Source organism: Castanea sativa, chromosome 11 (genome assembly GCF_040712315.1).
Source record: "Castanea sativa cultivar Marrone di Chiusa Pesio chromosome 11, ASM4071231v1".
Classification (NCBI taxonomy): Eukaryota; Viridiplantae; Streptophyta; class Magnoliopsida; order Fagales; family Fagaceae; genus Castanea; species Castanea sativa.
In genome coordinates, this window is record NC_134023.1 from 32,326,913 (window position 1) to 32,349,109 (window position 22,197).

The following is a 22,197-nucleotide window of genomic DNA, read 5'->3' on the forward strand; positions in this document are numbered from 1 at the left end:
AAAGTGATACATGTATTGGTATTATACAAATATATATATATATATATATATATATATATATATATATATAATATCTATGGTTAATGTGTTATTGTGGAATATTGATGATTAGTAGGTACATTTGATATATTACAAGCTTGTGTTAGTTATTGTTGAATTTTAAGTAGGTTTATATAGCATTTATAATTTTTTTTTTATATAAATAATGAGCAGCTTTTGCGACGTTTTTGAAACGTCGCTATAGGTGTGAATATTTACAGCGTTTTAAAAACGTCGCTAAATGTATTTTCCTACATTACATACGAAAATGTTATATTATTTAGTGACGTTTTAGAAAACGTCACTAAAAGTTTTTAGACGCCACTAAAGAGTAACATATGGCAACGTTTTTTGAAACATCGCAATAAACCTATAGTGACCGCTCTATTGCGACGTTTTTGAACGTCACAAAAACAAACGTCGCTATAGACCATTTGTCTCTATAGTGACTTTTTTGGGTTTTTAGTGATGTTTTACAAACGTCGCCTAAACCCAGATTTCTTGTAGTGTAGTCTTCTTTTTCCTCATGTTTATATTATTTTTCCTATCCAATTTTTTCTCTATATCACTACACCAGTGACCGCTTTCAAATACATGTTCAAAAAAGAAATTATAGTTAAAATTTATTTCAATTTATCATTTTTATTTATTTGAAAAAATATATATTCTAAATTATAATAGAGGTAAATTATTAACTTTTACCTATAAAAAAAATAAATAAAATAAAAGCCTCTATTCTATAGTAGCAGCATCCAATTGCTAAATAGAGATCATAGAACTCTCATCTTCTCCAAACACTACACACAGAGAGAGAGAGAGAGAGAGAGAGAGAGAGAGAGAGAGAGAGAGAGAGAGAGAGAGAGAGAGAGAGAGAGAGAGAGAGAGAGAGAGAGAGAGAGAGTAGATTCCCTCATATGAGACATTAAGAAACCAAAATCTAAATTTCCATTGCTCAAAAGTATTTACATTCACAACAAAATCAACAGCAATTATCAGTATGACTTAGGCAATGATTCTTTGAACCAAGGTTGTCAAAATCGGGATCCTACGTAGGTTCGTGGGAGGTAGGTAGGATCGGAGATCGTAGGATTGGATCGTGGATCGTGGATCGTAAGATCCTACTTATTTTCAGATTTTAAGCAAAAAACCTATTGATAGTGACTTTGTATGTTATATAATCAATTAAAATATGAATCCATCCATTTAAAAAAAATTGCATCATAAAATGTAATTTGCACGCACTACATCGTTCTTATGTCATTCTAACGAAGCAAAATATATTTAACTTTTGACATAATGTATCTAAAAAGTTCAGTACATGTTTAATTAGCAACTAAGTACCAAAATATTATCTACACATATGGAAAATGTTTTCCAAATTCTAAGTTCCAAATTCAAAATAAGTTAGGCTAGTTAGCATATAAAAACTAGCTAACTACAATTTTACAATATGTAATCCAAAAGAGAATTTTCAATCTAAGGTAAACTAGCTAATTAAATAATGAAGATCCTATTTCATAATTTTTCAAATTTTACTTAATTTAGTTAACAAAATAGAAAAATAAAAACCTTAAAAGCTTTGTCAAAATCATATACACAACACAACAATATGGAATCAAGCTATCAAAGTACAAATAAATGATAAACTACTAAGTACTAACTACCAAAACAAATTACCAAAAAGCTCAAAGGTAGCGATGGCTCATGGCAACATCATTGAAAGGGTTGAGAGGTGCTGGGTTTTTGACAGAGGAGTGAGGAGGCGTAGGATTGAGGTGCTGGGTTTTTTACTTTTTTTTTTTTTTTTTTTTTAAACGTTAAAGTTAAGTTAAGAAAGCTTAAAGGCAGTGATGACTCACCATTAACAGGGCTGAGAGGTGCTGGGTTTTTGACAGAAGGCTGAGGAGGCGCGGGCAGAGGCGCGTGCTGGAGCTTTGTGTTTCTAAATAGTTTAGGTTTTGTTTTTGAAAACGTTAAACGTATACCATAGGTTTTTTTTGAGATTTTATGTTGACATAGGGGTAAATTTGGGACTTCAATTCATTATTGGCTTCTAAAACCTGTTGGGATTGTGGGTTTAGGTTTACCCAAATGAATCCCACTTAAAAAATAAAAAATAAAAATAAAAATAAAAATTCAAGCCAAATGGTAGGATCGGTAGGATCCCATACGATCCTATGATCCTATACGATCCTACACGATTCTAACATTTTTCCGATCCTGCTATGATTTTAAACTTTTTGGTGAGGTGGGATCGTAAAATCGTGCGATTTTACAATCTAGATCGCGATTTTGACAACCATGCTTTGAACCCATAAACAATTGAAGAAATTTTCAAAGTAAAAATAAAAAATGGTAATTATAAAAGAGAAGGAAAAAAACAAAGAAAACTATGCCAAGCTCTCATTTTCTTAAATATAATATAAGATAAGATGTCAAGGGAAAAACCCAAAAACCCCACCTCAACCAACCTGGCATAGAGGAAATCACAAAGCAAAGATCACCCCCAAAGAAAAAACAAATATATATATATATATATATTGAATCTTTTTCTTTTAATAAAAATATGATATGCTTGAGTAAATAGAACCAAATATTCAGATAGAATAAATGCAACAAAAAAAAAGATACTAATTTTTTTTTTCAAGATTACCAATATTGGTTACAGATCATTCAAACTAGCAAAAAACGAAAGTTACTGTATGTTCCCAAAAATGCTGCTACATTCAAATAAGATCCAACAAATTCATCACAATTCCTTGATGCTTCAGTGCACATAGTGCGTTCAAGACATTCTGCCCATTTTAAGATACCCATATGCCTAACATTAAGGAAAGGGGACAGTACTAGACATGGAGAGACCCGTGAAAACGTTTTTTTTTTTCTTATATTTTTTTAAATCGACCAGCAATGACCCTGACTGGGTTTGTTAAAGTTGCCTGATTAATCCTTTCAAAAAAAAAAAAAAACACTTGTCTGATTAATGATATGTCCACAACATAATCTTTGTATTAGATTCAAATTTAAACTAATAACAACTAACTACCTATAATTTGTTGTGAAAATGTTGTAAAAATATTGTGAACAAATTAATCCCTTATTTATTATCATCAAAAATATATATATTGTGGGGAGTAAAAGGACCCAAGTGGGCATATGGGCCTTTGGACTGTAGCATGGAGGGCCGACCTGCTCCAGAATTAAACTCTATGAATTGGCCCATACGCCGAAGATCCGAGGATACAGCTGAGGGAGAGCTTCTCCTCGGACATACCCAAGAGAACTCGAAACTTCATTATGAAGGTCAAGGTACAACTCTGAAAAGACTGATGGTTAAAGGGGGACACCCTAAACCTTCTAGATGCACCAGTGTTAAAGAAAATATCAAGAGCAAAGGTTGCCACCTCCGCATTAAAGGCTCTGCACCTACTTCCCTAGCCGCATTAATGGGGAAGTGACTCTTGAACAGTAGGGCTGAAACTTCTAGTCACTGTCCAAAAAGTATCAGGGAAGGAAGTATTTAAGGGGGGTAAAGGCCAAAGAGGAGGGGGATCGGTAACTAAGAAAGAAATTAAGAATTGTAATCTTTAAGGAAGAAAGAGAAATAGTAAAGAAGTAGCCCTCGGCTCAAGTCCGAGGAGATCCATTTGCAATTATCATTCGTTATTTACCAGTATTTATTTATAAAAGCCTGTTATTAAGTTCTCAGTACCTTTAACCTAGATTTCAAACCCACACTCTACAAATTTCATTGTTTAAGGCTCATTGGGCCTGAGCCCATAACCTTCTTTGGGTCCAGGTGCAATTGTGTACTTACATATATATATATATATATATATATATATATATATATATATATTTATATATTTATTTATTTTCCAGTCAATTAATTCTTAATAGGATAAATCAGAATACTACTATCTATCGTTATTATTCCTAATTCCAATTCCAATTGTAGATCCTGTATACCGCCAGAGTTCGAGGGTTTTATACCCATAAAAATTTGAGACAAATGTTCCAAAAATATAGATTCTTAATAAAGATGTGATGACCAAATTGAACTGGATGTGCTGCAACTAGTAATATGTGTCTTCATTTGTTTATTTATTTATTTTTTGAAAAAAACAATAGTATTTAACGTAAATAAGATTTTTAAAATTTGAAAATGAGATTTTATACATTTGAATTAATTTAGAGAGTTGTTAATCTTATACATTGATGTTGGTTCAGACATATATCAAGAAGTTAGTTCCATTTAACGCTTCATTTGTTTTGAAGTAAAATATGTAAATATTTTACATATTACCATGTTTGTTTTGTTGTAAAATTTGGTCAACTATAAAATATTTTTCGGGCAAAAAAAAAGTAAAATATTTTACACTTGAAATTTTGGTAAAACATTTTACATTTTACAATCTCTCACGCGTAGAGATCACATTAACAGACCGGCCACTCCTAACTCTGAGAGCACCCACCAGCAATACAATCTTCAATGCCAGGGATGGCATCTCTTCGCTGCAAGTCAAGCACCGAAATTGCAATTTGTATTTGCTGATCTGGTTTTCTTTTTCTTTTTTTTACTAAGCCTTTAGATCTGGGTACGTTTTATACAAATCTCTACCGCAAGGCCTGTCATACAAAAATTTTGTAGATCTCCACTTGTGTCATGCATTTTGGCTTTTTGCAGATCTGATTTTTTTTTTTTTGGGTTGCAAATCTTTATATTTTTTATATAGCTAATATGAGTTTGGGTGGTTTGATTCATGGCTGTGTTTCTTATTAAAATTTGATAATTTCAACTTAGGATGGTGAGAATTTTGAGTTTGGTTGTTTCTAATTGAAGATTTTCTTTTTTTCATTTTACACTTGCAAATGAATTTTTAAGTACAAACCCAAACACTGTAAAAGGAAAATATTTTCTGTAAAATATTTTCGGTGTAAAATATTTTACACTTGAAAATATTTTACATCGAAACAAACAAAGCATAAAACTCTACCTATTTGTTTCATAGATAAACTAGAATATTGAGTTTATTTTTAGACGGATTATGTTATTTGAATTCACACAAAATTCTCTTCTCTTCTTAAAAACTAGAATCTTGAGTTTATTTTTTTAGACCGATTATGCTATTTGAATTCACACAAAATTCTCTTCTCTTCTCAATCTTGTGGTGTTTCAATTTAGCTAAATTTTTATTCCTCCAAACTATTGTGAGCCTTTTGTTTCTCTCCTCTCTCTCCTTCTTCCAAGAATCAAAACCTTTGAACTCAACCAAGAAAGCAAAGGATTCAAATTATTGTTCTCTCAAAAGAATAATGGCTTGCTTATTTATATGTATGATTCTCTCTTACGTGTTTGCATTTATATACAAGCCATATTATTGTCCCAAACAATCTTTCTCAGTCCATCAGCAAGATAATTCTGCGATATCATTACTTGATCCAACTCCTAAGAAAACAAATCTTTCCCTTATAGTTTCTAGTCCAACACCTAACTCCCTAGAAAGAACAAATCTTTCCCATATAGTTTCTAGTCCAACCCCTAACTCCCTAGAAAGAAAAAATCTTTCCCATATAGTTTTTGGCATTGCAGCCTCAGCCAAACTCTGGAACAAAAGGAAACAACACATCAGTTTATGGTGGAGACCCAATGAAATACGAGGAAATGTTTGGTTAGATAAGCATGTCAAAGTCGAACCTAATGATAATGGTTTACCTCCTTTGAGGATTTCCAGTGATACTTCAAAGTTCAAGTACAAGCACAAGGAAGGACATCGGTCTGCCATTTGTATAACTCGCATAATATCAGAGACCTTGAGGCTAGGCATGAAGAATGTTAGATGGTTTGTAATGGGAGATGATGACACATTTTTTATTCCTGATACTTTGGTTAAGGTTTTGCAGAAGTATGATCATATAGCTATTATTATATTTGCTTTAAGTTATCCGTTAGCAATGGCACTTGAGAAAGTGCAAGATAAGTGTATACAGAGGTATCCAGGTTTGTATCGATCAGATGATCGAATTCAAGCTTGCATGGCTGAACTAGGTGTTCCTCTCACAAAGGAAAAGGATTTCACCAGGTTAGCTTTTTTTTTTTTTTGCTTAATTAATATGCATGAAATTAAGAACCTCATTTTTATTGTTCCACTAAACTTTTGTTAAAATAATGAAAAATGATTTTGTATTTATGTTAAGATATAGATAGGAGAGAGCGTTTGGAAACTTTTTTTTTTTTTTTGAGAAGGAAACTTGAATTTTATTCTATTAAGGCATGTCTGCTTGATAAACATTCAAACAATGAGCTGGAACATCCTCCATCCATACACTATAACCTGTGATATGTCATGCATATCTAGCAAAGTTGCGAGCTACTTTGTTACTTTCTCTACCAGCATATTGGAACCTAACACCACTAAACTGATTAGCCAAGGTTTATGCATCTCAGATCAACAGACCATAGGTTGCAAATGGTTGTGATGGTTCTATTAATGCATTCATGACTGTTTGACAATCACCCTCGAAGACAACTCTGTCAAAACCCAGCTCGGATGAGAGTTCAATGGCTCGGATGGCTGCCAAAGCTTCCATCTCCACCATTGAAGACGTGAGCTGGATGTTTTGTGAAGCAGACGCCATTACCAACCCCTTGCTGTCACGCCAGATGACTCCAATTCCTACTCTTTCCTCTTCTTGAAATGTGGCTGCATCAAAGTTAGCTTTGAACCAACCATCATGAGGGGTGACCACCTAGCATCTGTTCGGACAGAGGGCCTAATGCTGCGTGACTTTCACTGAGCTGCTCTATACTCCATCAACGTTTCATATGCTCTCTGTGCTACCAGATTCAAAGGGAAGCCCGGAGGATCTATTCTGACCTTGTTTCTCCTGAACCATACCGTCCATGCTTGCATAGCAAAAAGTTCTCCACTGCAATCCGACTCAAGACCATGTTGGAGCAATTGTGGAAAATTATTGAATGTCGTTTGGCTTCGAAAACTCCACTGATTATTGTCATTCCACACCTCTGCTAGCTCTGAGCAAGACCAAAGTGCATGGCGCACGGTCTCTTCATGTTGTGAACAGAGGGGGCAGACCGGGTCATCTACCACACACCGACGCTGCAGGTTCTTCTTCGTTGGAATGGCATTCCTGCAAGCCCTCCACAAAAAGTTTCGGACTTTGCAAGGCAAAGACATTTTCCATATTTTTTTCCACAATGGTTTCATCAAATCGGTGTTGTTTTGTCTCAAAGGAAGGTCTGATTTTGCTTTAGTTTTGAGGAAGAAATACCCAGACCTGACCGAGTACTCACCAGATTGCATGTAAGGCTAGAAAAAAGTATCGTTTGCATTATTTCGGCTGAGTGGGATTCTCTGTATCAGCTCCGCTTCTTCTGTAGTGAAAGTATTTTGCAGCAACATACATATCCATTGCCTTGTGATAGGATTTATGAGGGAACTCACCTTTGCGTCTTGCAAGTCTGCCGTGAGGGGTCCATGGACTGTGGGAGTATGTAAAGAGGGCAGCCATTTGTCACCCCATATTTTGATACTCTCTCCATCACCAACTCTCCACTTTGCACCCCTGTGGATCACCTCCCTACCCTTCAAAATACTCCTCCATGCGTATGAGCCTCCATGTCCTTCTTTGGCTTCTAAAATTGAACAATTGGGGAAGAACCTTGATTTAAATACTTTGTAGAACAAAGAATCATGGTTATGCAGCAACCTCTAAGTTTGTTTAGCCAAAAGAGCATCATTGAACAAAGCTAACTCCTTGAAACCCATACCCCCTTTGGATTTTGGTTCACACATTTCCTCCCATTTAACCCAATTAATCTTCCTTCGGTCACCCCTTTGGCTCCACCAAAACCTTCAAATGAGCTTTTCAATTTCATCACAAAGGCCTTTTGGGAGCTTGAAACAACTCATTGTGAAAGTGGGAATCGCTTGTACCACTGCCTTAATTAACACCTCCCTCCCCACTTGAGAAAGCAATTTTTCTTCCCAACCTTGTAGCTTCCTCCACACCCTCTCTTTTATATAATTAAAACTCACTTTTTTATGTCTCCCCACTAGTGATGGTAAACCAAGATATTTGTCATAATGTAGAATTTTTGGCACCCCCAAAGCTTCCTTTATTTCTATCCTCATGGCCTCGATAGTGGGCTTGCTAAAAAATATGGAGGTTTTTCCTCGGTTAATTTTTTGCCCCAACAAACTTTCATAGAGAGCCAAAATATCCAAAAATTTGTGACATTCACTCCTACTAGACCTATAAAACAATAAGCTATTATCTGCAAAGAGCAAATGGGTTAGTTTAGGACCTCCTCTGTTAAGGGAAAATCCATGGATAAGACCCTCCCTTTCTGCTTTCACAATAAGACTTTTGTGTCCTTCCGTGCATAATAAAAATAAAAAGGGAGATAGGGGGTCTCCTTGACGAATACCCCTTAAAGGTTGAATCATCCCTTGTGGCTCCCCATTTACAAGCACGGAATAAGACACTATTTTTACACAAATCATCATAAGAGTAATCCATTGTTCATTGAAACCCATGTTCCTCATCACCTCCTCCAAAAAACTCCACTCCACTCTATCATAGGCCTTACTCATATCCAATTTAACCGCCATATAACCTGATTTGCTAGAATTATGGATATTCATGCTACGCAAAGTTTCAAATGCTACAAGAATATTGTTTGAAATCAAGTGGTGTTTGGTAAAAGCACTTTGGTGTTCGGTTATTATGGATGGTAAGATTTTCTTTGACCTATTTGCAAGGACTTTAGAAACAATTTTGTAAAGAACATTGCATAGGCTAATAGGACGGTAATCAGTAGCAACGAACGGGTTCTTTTTTTTTTTGGGATTAAAGCTATAAAGGTATGATTTAGGGGGTGGGGTATAGAGGCCGAATTTAGCATTGAAAAAATTGTTTTTGAGACATCATCACCAACAAGACTCCAAAAATTTTGATAAAAGAGAAGGGGAATACCATTGGGTCCAGGAGCTTTAAGGGGAGCCATTTGTTTAAATGCTTCTTCAACCTCCATCTTTGTAAATTCTTGCATGAGCATAGCATTCATTTCGTCAATAACACAACTTTCCATGTGGTTCAAGGCTACCTCCCCAATTACTAGATTTGAAGAGGTAAAGAGTTGCTAGTAGGACTCAATGAATGTTTCGACAATGTCATTGGGTTGAGTTACCCAATCTCCTAAGGAGTTTTGAATACCCAAAATCCGATTCCTCCGGTACCTTTGGGTTGCTCAACTATGAAAATATTTAGAGTTCTTATCTCCACCCACAAACCAAAAAGATTTAGCCCGCTGCCTCCACATTATATTTCCTTTGACCAACAATTCATTAATCTCTAATTTCAGCTCTCTTACCCAAAAATTACACCCCGATTGTCTTGCCTCCAATTCTGCCTTAGCCAACCTCTTTCTTTTCTCCATAATTTCCTTTCTAACATGTCCGAAGTTCCTCCTACTCCATTGTGTAAGTTCTGTTCCACATCTCTCAATTTTTTTCAACACTTGAGCATCGTCCTCATTGCTGGAATTATTTCTCCACACCGCTTCAATTACTCGACTACACCCTTTATCTAACAACCACATTTCTTCAAAACGGAAAGGCCTAGACATAGGGGGGGTGGTATGTCACTTGGAGTGATCCATAGAGGAGAATGATCCGATGTAGTACATGTGAGATGAGTAACCTTTGTACTAGCAAATTGGGTGAGCCACTCTGGAGTACATAGGGCTCGATCTAGCCTTTCCCATATCGAATACCCATTTCTGTAATCTTTGCTCCATGTAAATTTTGAACCCCAGTACACAAGATCAATAAAACCACAAGCATCGATTGCATCACGGAAGAGTTGCATTTGATTATTACTCCTCCTATTCCCACCCAATTTTTCGTTGCTTCGAACCAACTCATTAAAATCCCCTGCAAGTCCCAAGATTCCACCCTCTTTTTCGTATCTGGTTCGCCATAGAAACCAATGAATCTCCACTCATTATCTTTATTTTTATTGATAATGGTATCAAAATGGTTCTTGTCAAAGCCCTCCACTATAACATCCACTGTCTCCCTCCAAAAAAGCACTAAACCTCCTCCTCTATTATTCCTCGGTGACACAAACATATTTTCAAACTGAATCTTCCTCTTCACATCTTTTAGCCTTGCTTCGTCTGCCCATGTTTCGGCTAAAAACACGATAGAGGGATCTTTCGCCCGCACCATTTCAGCAAACTCGTTTCCTGTACATGGGTTCCCAAGCCCACGATAGTTCCATACTAAGCAACTCATTGTGATTGGCGGGGCTGATTCTCAACCTCCATTGAATAAATTGACTCACCCTCATCTTTTGAAACCCGTTGAAGTTTACTTGGTAACTCTAGATGAGACTCTCCCTTCCGCTTACCACAATTTTTGTTTTCCACTGCCAATCGAGCCCCTAACCTCACCCGAACCCCCTGCCTGTTATTGTTTTTCCCTTTGGTTGCTGTGTTGAATTTTCTTTCCCATGTTGCCATAGTGCCAGCTAGTCGTGCTCTCCCCTTCCCTTCAGACACGAGTTGCCTAGCTGGAGACGTTGGCTGAACATTAATTACCTTAGATTGAAATCCTTTAATTTCAGCATTATTCTCTTGCGTCTTTAATGCCTCATTAACCTCCCTTATTTGTATCTCAATTAAATCAGCCTCTGAGACCGAATTTGGCATTGAAATTTTGGTTTCCTTATTAACTCCCCATCATTAGGAGCATTAATAGGAGAAGATAATGATCATAAAGAGTCCAAAATCTGTTGGATTCCTTGAGTCGGTTGCAACGTAGCTTCCACGCCCTCACAATTATTTACCATTGCCTCCTCCTCTTTAATACCATCAACGGATTGTAACGTCTCCCCATCAATGTCCTTTAATGCCTCCTCATCATAGCACCTTTCTGTCATCCCCTCTGCTAGTTGTACCACCACTAGACCACCCTCCCCTGCTTTCACCGATGAGCTTGATTGTGAATGACCACCATAGAGCTCAGCACGGGCTCTAGGCTTTGCCCGTTCATAAAATCCAGGGACGTAAATTACATCCTTTCCTATAGAAGAATAAGGAGTTGCCCTTCGATTAGAATTGAACTGTTGTTAATCTGGAGTAAGAATGCCTTTGCTCTCTATCCACAATTCACAATTTTTGTCGCTATGATCCAAGTGCCCATACCAAAAACAAAAGTTCAATAGTCTCTCGTATTTAAAACTAATCCAAATTTTCTTTCCATTCTCTGTTGTGATCAACCTCCCCCGACACAGTGGCAGGGAGATATCAATGAAAACACGAACCCTTATAAAATGTCCACCTTCCTCATCAACTGCCCCTGTGGACTTCTGGACCTCCCCATTGTATCACAAATCTCTTCTGCAACCTTTCTTGTCATGAAGCACACTAGAATGGCATGGACCTGAACCCAAAACACCATTGTCTTGAACACTAAATCACATACTGGAATATCCAAATTATATAGCATTACTAAGTGCTTGTCAAAACTCTAAGGCTGATTCTTCAATATCCGATCCACATCACCCAAATTGTCAAACACAAAAAGCACTCAATTCTCCTTATGATTTCTTATCCTAAACCCATTCGTGGACCTCCTTGCTTGAAAGTTCTTGCCATGGCTTCCATGTTAAGGAATCGTGGCGTCAAGAATTGTGCTGCTATGATGAACTCCCCCGTTTGGTGGTCTCTTTGAAGAACAAAACCAGTATTCTCCCTCTTTGATAGAGTTAAATAACTCCATTTTTCAGCTAATTCCTCCATACCCATGATAGGTAAAGAGCAAACCTATTGTGTTTCCCTAAAATCCAAAAAAAAAAAAAAAAACAAAAAAACAAAACAAAACCCCACTAGCTCTAAGGTAATCTTGTTACCTTAGAGAGACAAACACTCCTTCATTTGAAGGGACAAAACACTTCTACTACCTAAGAGAAGAGAGAGAGCTCACTTTCTGAGACAAAGAGACTCATTGTTTGGAAAAAGTTAGTTTTCGGTTGAATCATGGAATATAGAGTTTGGAAACTTCATATACAAGACAAAGATGTTTTTTCAATCTAAAGGGAACTGATAAGTGGTTAAATTATGGTAGAATTTTAGCTAAATAACATTTCTAAAAGTAACCACTATAATAATGAGAACCAGTTTATGCCCCAAAAATTATTGTAAATTGATTATTGTAACCCTTTATGTGTAATTAAAACTAGTGTGTAACCCATTCCACTGGGTTTACTCCAATAAATATAGGATAAATTGCAAATTATACCCCTGAAGTTTAGGGTTGACTGGATTTTACACCCCCAAAGTTTCAAAAACTTGATTCTACACCCTGTAGTTTGATTCCGTTAGCAATTTACACCACACGGTTAGTTTTTCCTGTTAAGTGAGACATGCATGTTGACATGTTTTATTTTTGCCAAATTAGCTTCAAAACTACGTCATTTAATGATGACCAAGCAAATAGTTAGCATGCATCAAAACTACGTAGTTTCAAGCCTAAACTTAACTTCTTGCACATCTCCATAAACGACATAGTTTCAAGCAAATTTCTAAAATCTAAAAACAAGGACTCACGAACAATTCAGGGATCTCACGAACCGAAACCCTTCATCCCAGGTGGTGGCGGCATCGCGGCGTTGAAGGCTCCAGGCTGTCTCGGCGGCGACGTCTAGATCCCCTAGCTTCAATTGAACGTGTGAACCCAAATAGACCGAACCTAAACCCCATGAACCCATCGGCTCTTGTGAACCCAAGCAGCCTCGGCGGCCACGACAACAGCCACATTGATGTTAACTGTATTGAAATTCATGCTATTCTATTGCTTCTCTGTTAGCTTTCTGCCTTGTGGAAACTAGAGGTTTCTGCTTATGATTGCCAGTTATGTAGTGTTGGTTCTGCTCAAATTCAATTGTCAGAATGGATAAAACTAGTGGTTTGGGTTATAGACTATTTGGTTCCTATAAGAAGTGGTTTTTATGTATGCTTTCCTTAGTTCTTTCGTGAATCTCTTCTGCTTTAACTAGTTATTCTGATACTGAATAGAAGCATGTTTAATTATCTGTGTTTGGTTCAAGATCTTTTATTTGATGAAATTTATACTTGGTGCTTTTAATGTCAAGAATACAATTATGAGCCCGTTTGGATAGGCTGTTTATAAAACCTTAACGCGCATTTTAGACAAAACGTGATTTGCCAAATCGTTTGGCTCCACAAAATCAGCACGTTTGCATTTTCAAAATTCAGATTTTTTACGTTTACAAAACACTGCGAAGTTTTGCTTTTTTAGAAACGCAGATGGGCTAACCGCTATTTTTTTCTTCAGAAAATCAAAATAGCGCTGATACGATAAAAAATAGCGCCTATACGATAAGAAATACCAGCTTTATCCCTTCTCCCATGTATATCTTCAGTGCAGGGTGTTCTCACAAACCTCACGGTTCTCACAGTTCCTCCCACAGAAATCTTCACTGAAAATGGCTGGTGGCTGGGCTCGTTCATCTTCACCAAAAGCTCAAACCTTAGATAGATGTTAGATCTACTATTGATAGATCAGTTTGCTTAGGAAGAAAGGTTATAGAGGAAGAGATGTGTGCTCTGATCTACTTGTTGTATGAGAGACTAAGAGGTGAGATTCTAAAAAAAAATAGAGACAAGAAACAGAGATAGAGAGGGCTGGAGAAAAGAAATAGAGATAGAGATGAGATCTTTTATATTTTTTAAATAAAAAAATTCCACAGCCACACACTTGTTTTCATGTTACTTTGACATGTATTTTAGTTTTGAAAAACGTGTTTTAGACTAGTTGAATACCTGCTACTTTCTCAAAAAAATAGTTGAATACCTGCTACAATTTTTTTTTTTTTTTTTGTGTGTTTAATACCAGCTACAATTTCAAACTTTAATATATGTAGTTTTTTTTTTTAATGAAATAAACTTTACTTTTTGAAGGCCTTTGAATGTATATAAATACAATACGTGTAATGTTATTAATAGTTTCAACTCTGTGCTACAGATGAATAGAATATCTTATATATTAGTAGTTTGGTTAATATATTAATAGTTTGGCTAATTATATTAGTAAATTACAAATTTAACAAAATATCTTAAATAATTAGAGGATATTTATTAATCTTTGTAGTAAATTATGAGATATATCTTCTAATCTTTAATCAAGATATATTTTTAACATCTTTAAATACTGTTTTTATTAAGATTGTTAAAATTTATGTAATTATTTTATTTATTTTCATATTAATTAATTATTAAATTAATTATGACATTATCACGGTTTGACTACTGTGAGGAACGAATTTTTCTTTTTATTAAACAGTGTAATTTATGCTTGTTGAGAAACACCCTAAAAAATATTCTTAGAGCTGCCATTGCCTCCATGTATATTTTTATTAGATTGTGTAATTAAAAAAAACACTGATTAAAGGAAAAATGACAAAATAACCTTAACAAAATAGTTAAGTCCTTTTTTGGAATTTACACTCCAAACAGCTATTTTTAAAACAGCTTATCCAAACGCTTAATGTAGCTTTAAAAATAAAAAACGCATATTTTCACATTTTTACCAAACACTTGTTTGTGGTTTTTAAAATGATGTTTTCGAAACGCACGTTTTAAAAACGCTCGTTTTTAAAACGCACATTTGTGAACAGCCTATCCAAACAGGCCCTATATGATATTTCTTATCTATATAGCATTTGTCTCCCTTCCCTATTCAAAGTGTTATGCCACTTAAATTGCAATTTCTTTGAGCTATTGCTCTGCTGACAGCCACATGCTACTTGTGAGACCGTTGGTGAGTGTGATTGATTGGTTTGGACTGTGTTGATTTAGTATGTACATATGTATTTGGATTCTTATTCTCGTTAGGGGATGATTGTGTCTTATGAAACAAGACGGTCGTATAAAACAGAACAAAACATGAAAATTTTGTAGATGAATATCAAGTACCCATAATTAAGTGTTGAAATTGAAAATGTTTTCCAATCTTACAAATCCAGTAGCTTTCAATATTATGTTGTTCTAGAGAATTGTTGAATTCATTTGGTCAGGGAAGAATAATTGGTTTGGTAGTAGAGTGGTGCTTGATGCTTACATTGTTAAATAAGTGACTTCCTAGTGCTAAAGGAGAATGTCCTGATCTTTTTGATTCTCTATTGTTATTCTTTTTTTGACTAATATGACATGATATCTTGTTCGTTTGTTTGTATCCTTCAAAGGGTAAAAGATTTTGGACTTTTATATGTTTACATTGTATTAGCAATGTAAGCTTACTTGGTACTCATTTTGTTTACATTGTTAGCACAATGTAAACTAAGAATTTTCTGAAGATTTTTATTAGGAAACTTCTCCATTCAAATTACTAGCTCCTGTGAACAAGAATGTTGCACTCACCATTCTCTTGCCCTCCCCCCAAAATACAGTTGAAAGAAGAAAAAGAAAAGAAAGGCTGAACATGGGTATTAAATATTAGAAACAATGCGGAAAAAAACCAAATTGTTGGGCTGCAAGTATAGGAGACTAGCTTACAACAATAAAACCATGGCACAGGGTCAAGTAATCATTTTATCATTTTATCAGTAATCTGACTACTTTAAGTCTTGCTTCATTTTCTTATTGCCAAATTATATTTATTTGGTCACAGGTAGACAATGTATCTTCCACCCAAAGGAAGACATGTATTGCCCTTCATGAGAATCTTTTAATTCTGCTATTGGTAGCATGCATCCAACAGCATTAGAACAATTGAAGAAGTGAAATTTTCCACTGTTCCATAGATCCATTATCAGTTGGTGTTCTCATGTCCAGGACCCTTCAAATTTTCCACTATTCCATAGATTCATGATCAGCTATACATGTGCCTCTTATCTCTTGCAAACTGACAATCTTGAAATCGGAAGAAGTGAAATTGTGGAGGTAGCAGCTTCTCCAAGAGAACCTTAATTGTAGAAGTTGGTTTGCTGTTGTGGTGGTCATTTTAGTGTATTTAGTGAACGCAAAAGGCCAATTGTATATAGTTTCCTATCTTATTTAATGTAATGACAATTGTAATAGCCATTGGCTTTATTATATTGTAATAGAAATTGAAATGCATTTCTTGCAAAGGAAATTGTCACTTAATATTGTCTCTTATTAGAATAGTGTTTATTATAATGGAAATTGGCTGAAGGTTTTTAAATGTGGCTTTTGCTCCTGACTTAAAACTTAGAAGAAGTCTAGCAAAACCACATCTTTTTTGCATCAATCTATGAGAAATGTGACTGGAATAGTAAGTCGCTGCTATATGACTGAAATATGCAAAAATATAACATAAATATGCAGAGACATGAATGAAATATGCAGAAATATGCAGAAACATAACTGAAATATGCAGAAATATGATTGAAATATGCAGAAAGATGCGAAAACATGACTGAAATAGGCAGAAATATGCAAAAGTATGCAGAAACATGACTGAAATATGAAGAAAGATGCAGAAACATGACTGAAATATGTAGAAAGATGCAGAAACATGATTGAAATAGGCAGAAATATGCAAAAATATGCAGAAACGTGACTGAAATGTGCAGAAAGATGCAGAAACATGACTGAAATATGTAGAAAATATGCAGAAATATGACTGAAATATGCTGCTTTATTTTTTTTCTGCTCAGTTCCAATATGACTAGAATAATAAGCTTACGAAAGCTTTAAAAAACAGTGACTATCAAAGTTTGCCGAACCAAAGGCCCTAATAATAAAAGGTCCTAAGACTAACACAAAATAATTTATTTTTGTCTAGTAACACCATCAAGTAAGCTTATGGGAAGCTTTATAAAACAGTAACCACAAAAGGTTCTAACAATCAAAGGTCCTACAAACTACCAACTCCTGATCCACTTCTAGTTCCTTTTCCAGCTCTAGCTCCAGCTCCTTTTCCATATCTACCAACTACTCTGCTTCTAGCAACACTTGTTTGGGTTGAGACCTATAATAATAGATTCATTGGACCATATGGTAAGTACACAACAAACTCAATCACCAAATGCTGGCAATATGCAAATATTAAGCACAATGTGAAGTATATATATAATATGGCAATTACTATAGTGGATTGGCTTCCAGCAACACTTGGTGGGTGATGATCCTCTTCCACTCTTAAGCCTATAAACACATGATTGCCTCCGGCTCTCTTAACCTTCAACAAGTTCAAAAATTTTGTAGTTAGCAACTACAATAGGTAAGTAGCACGTTAAAAAACTTATTTAGCAATAAGCAAGTATTAATACATGGTTTTGGCTCCGTATTCGTTGTTGCTCCTTGTCTTTGTTTAGTCTGGCCCTCACTAGCATCATTAGATTTGGGGAGTAATTTGCATCCTCTTTTGTTGTGACCTAGTTGTCCACAATTGCCACATTTTTGTGAGGTAAATAATTTCTTCAACTTATGTGAAATCCTTAGTGTCTTATCAACAGCTTTCTTCCTCTTGTTCTCTTTTGGTCTTCCAAGCTGTACTAGCATCTTTGGAGGCAAAATCTTATCACCTACTGCATTTGGCCAAAAGTCCTCACCATTGGTAGGCTGGATAAGGTGTGAGTATGTTCTAAGGTAAGTCTTAACCTTGTAATAGCTATGCACATAGTTTTCTACCTTTTCTTTTTTGTAAGCAATTGCTAAAACCGCATTCATACAAGGGATGCCGGTTATATCCTATCTATAGCAAGCACATGTATGCTTCTCCAAATCAACTACAAACTGCTTTCCCTTACAATGCACTTCAAACTTCGATCCGCCAGACCATGTAGATGTGCAGTCCCTAGTTGCTTCCTTGTTAACTTCTAATTTATCTTGAATCTTAGGACAAATTAGGCCAGACTTCTTCAACATTGTATCCCTGTTTCTTGGGATCCTTTTTATAAGATACCTTCTGATCATCTCACACATAGCCAATATGGACTTATCCCTAGCATCAACAATCTTAGAGTTAAATGACTCACAAAGATTGTTCAACAGCATGTCACACTTAGGCCATGTACTAAAAGCATGTCTACTCCAATGTGCACAGTCAATACCCATCAAATGCCCATAAGCATTAACATCTACCTTTCTCATCATCTCTATCTTTGCCTCAAACCCAAGCTTGGTGGTCTCTCTTGCTGCTACCCACATTAAATCTTTCAATAGTTTGCCCTTGTGCTCCTTCTTGAAGTTAGCATATAGATGCCTAACACAGAACCTTGTATGTGCTTTAGGAGCAACTTTTGCAAGAGCAGGAAGTAAGCCCTATATCAAAAACAAAGCAAATAAATTGGTTAGTATGTAGATATTAAATAATATGTAAATTATTTCAAGTCAAATATTATACAACAAATGGTAAGATTAAACTTACATAAATAATTACATACCTTCTGTTGATCAGAAATAAATGTCCAACCACATTCCCTCACAAGACCAATATCAGCTAACAACAACTCCAAAAACCATGACCAACTGTCCTTGTTCTTGCCCTCACAAACAGCAAATGCTATTGGGTACGTCCCGTCATTCCCATCAATTCCAATAGCAGCTAGTAGTTGCCCCTTCAAAAACCCTCTTAAATGACAAGTATCAAGACTAATAATTGGCCTACATTCCTCCATAAATCCAGTTCTACGAGCAACTAGACACACATACATTCTTTTAAAGTGCAATGTGGGTGTTTGTAGAGTAATTTTAGTTGTGGTGCCTGGATTAGAAGATCTCAACTCTTCACAATAATCTCTAGCTCTTTCAAACTAGTAGGCAAACCTTCCTTTAATCATCTCCAATGCGATCTGCCTAGACCTAAAGGTTTTGTCCAAGGATATGTCTACTTGAAATTGACTCATTATACCTTTCTTTATCTCAGCACTCTTGATATTTGGTCTCCCTCTAAACACCTCTAGCCATGTAACTGCAATCCACCTCGTAGGCACCATCCTACTATGAAAAGCCCTAGAACATGTATGTTTTCCATGATAGGTTTTCACTAGCAAAGAGTTTTCTTCACGATCCCATGAGGCATATATATACCACTCACAATTTTTACATTTGTAACTCACCTTGCGAGATTCGTTCTTACAAATTAACAATGGATATCCAAGCTTGATTCTATAAGATTGCACGGCCCTCTTAAATTCCTTGTGGTCACTAAACAACATCCCTATCTCAAAAACGGGGTCGGGCATATCCACCTCAGCCCTAAATTCAGTGTACTTCGGGTGTTCTTCATCATCCTCAGAGTTAATAGGTGTGCACAAGACATCAGAGTGCCCATAATCACTTTCCCCACTTCTTATATCATGCTCCTCATCACTAAAGCAAGTGGGTGCCCAATTTGATGTTTTTTTTCTCATAAGGGTTTAGGTTGGATTGGTCATGGGGAGTGGATGGGACAATGTGAGTGGTTGGGACAATGTGGGAGGATGGGTCAATAAGGGAGGATGGTTTTTCATATCTATCAAATTCACTGTCACCTACCAAATCAACATAGTCCTCATCAAAAAAATTGTCATCTACTCCAACCCCTTCATCACCTTCTTTATAACACTCATGCTCATCATCACCTTCATTACCTTGATCCTCATCAACTTGTTCCTCAAAAGCTTGTTCAACATGCTTTACATATATGTGTATTAACTTTTCAGGTGCAAATTCTAACTAGTCACGTAGGGCCCTAACATCACCATCTTTATTCAATGAACATAAGCCATTATGAAGTTCCATTTGAGGAATCTGGTAAAGAAATTCTTTTACATTCGTAATACCAAGATTTTCGGCATACTTAGGCATATCAAAAACAGTAAGAGTGTCAATATCAACATCAAATCAACATGCATATCACTATGCATAATGAATACCCCTCCATGATGTATACACATATCAAATAGTTGATCCATATTCAATGCCTTGCACACACGTATAAATGCATTACTAAAATACAAAGTTTAATTAATATATTACTAAAATATAATACACACATAAATGCAACAAAATATACATGTAGATATCAGGCACAAAGCACAACACATGTTTGCTCACTTGGACCACAACCATTGCACTTGATCAATTTACCAATAAAAAGTATATATTATTTTACACCAGGCAATACATACAACTAATCATCATCCAAACAAGCTGACCCACCAAAAATAAAGATCAATAAAGTAACCAGAACAAGACAAAATACAACCAACTATATTATAATCCATTGACAACAAAATAATACAAAACTATTCCCAATCAACAATATTCAAGTGATAGAGAAACCAAAAAAAAAAAAAAAAACAAAGGAAAACAAACTTCACCATAAACACATAGTTTCAATAAAGATGCAAGTTGTACAATGAGTTTAAATCATACACATATAGAAAGTTCCAGCAACAAATCAATCACCCAAACATTTATACAAAACCCCCCACCAAACCCAATCAACAAATCAATCACATGAGAAGAGCAGTTCGGGTTTATTTGGTTTTACCGTCGACGTGGTTGCCTAGATTTGCCGCCGCTGCTTGGGTTCACAAGAGCCGCCATTGCCGCTGCCTGGGTTCACAATCTTCAAGTTGTTGTGGCTACTCAAATGAACGGGAATAGGGATTCACTTATTTTAGAATTAGGCTGAAACGGTGTAGTTTTAGGATTGGATTTTTTTTTTATAGCTTAGGGTAAACGTGACTGAAATTGCTAATGAAATTTTAGTGCCAGGTAAATTTTTATTTTGGGTTGATTTGGAAAAAATAAAACATGTCAGCATGCATATGTGTCACTTAACAGCAAAAACTAATCGTGGGTGTAAATTGCTAACGGAGTCAAACTACAGGGTGTAAAATCAAGTTTTTGAAACTTTGGGGTGTAAAATCCAGTCAACCCCAAACTTCAGGGGTGTAATTTGCAATTTATTCATAAATATAATATTATACAAATAATATAGAATTTAGATAAATAGATAGGGATATTTTATTAATCATTAATAGCTAAGCTAATTTAGGTGCTCCCAATGGGTTTAAGCAAGACTGTTATCTTCCACCAATGGGTTTAGTTTTAGAATGATGAATTAAATTAATAATATGCCTAAAAATTAGCTATAAATAGAGGAAATAAAAATATTCATCTCTAATAATTATTTCTTCTCATTGGTGATTAGTTTGATGTGTATGGCAACCTAGTGGGCCTCCTAGCAGCGCACCCAATTAAACCTCTAGTCTCGTTGCATCACTTAGACATGGAGGCCAGTTACATATTCCCCAATACGAAGGACAAAGTGGCCGCCCTAAAACGATTCAGGCGCCCAATGAAGATGGACTCGGCTGGGCTGATGCAACAATCCATTTGCTATGACAAAAATCGAAATTGGACAGTATCTGTTTCATGGGGCTACGTTGTACAAATATTTCGAGGAACTTTCTTAGCCATGGATATGGAATTGCCTGGAAGAACCTTTGTTGATTGGCACCATAAAACTGATAACACTGCTTTTTCCTTCAACACTCGCCCTAATAATATGCACAAATGTCAAATACCTTTTGTATATTACATTTCTACTGCTACAATTTCGGCAGCCACTGAATATCTTCTACATAAAACTCCGCTACAAAACTGCGAATGGCAAATGCCAACTCCTTCTCAAATTGAAATTGTCGATGTTTACAAGACGCCCAATCCATATTTGTGGTATAAGGGAATCATTTTTTTTTTTCCTTTCTTCTTTAGGACAATAATCAATACTCCATGAGATACTGCCTAATTTAATTGATGTTAACACTAGAAAATGTATTTAGTCAACTTGAGTTACGAGTTTAATTTATAATCATATAATCTGTTATTATCTTGATTGATAACTTACATTGTTCTTTGTATTTTGAGCAGCCTCCAAGAAGAAACTGTTGCAGGATCTTGCCAACTACCAAGAGACGTACTATAGTAATTGATGTAGGAGAATGCAAAGAAGATGAAATCATTGCATTGCGGTGACAAAACTAGTATTGATTTTCCCTATTTTGTGGTTAATATTGCCTCTCATAATTTAATGATTTCTTCATCAATGCATGAATGTAAGAACGTTATTCAAGAAATAAAAAATTCTT

The 22,197-nt window shown here is 35.6% G+C and overlaps 1 protein-coding gene, 1 long non-coding RNA gene and 1 pseudogene across 2 annotated transcripts; 2 read left to right on the plus strand and 1 right to left on the minus strand.

Annotated features, from left to right (window-relative positions):
* The first annotated feature begins 5,355 nt into the window (after window positions 1–5,355).
* On the plus strand, window positions 5,356–22,084 carry LOC142616369 (uncharacterized; annotated as a pseudogene).
* Window positions 12,620–16,223, plus strand: LOC142615716 (uncharacterized). Its single transcript, XR_012840836.1, has 2 exons — window positions 12,620–12,897; window positions 15,759–16,223. It is a non-coding gene; the product is annotated as an uncharacterized LOC142615716 (long non-coding RNA).
* LOC142615291 (uncharacterized) lies at window positions 16,968–19,467 on the minus strand. The gene is made up of 6 exons (XM_075788027.1): window positions 18,966–19,467; window positions 18,499–18,752; window positions 17,863–18,376; window positions 17,567–17,766; window positions 17,199–17,291; window positions 16,968–17,081 (listed from the first exon to the last, which is right to left on the minus strand). The coding sequence occupies exons 1-6, from the start codon at window positions 19,465–19,467 to the stop codon at window positions 16,968–16,970; spliced, it is 1,677 nt and encodes a 558-aa protein (XP_075644142.1).
* Window positions 22,085–22,197: the final 113 nt, after the last annotated feature.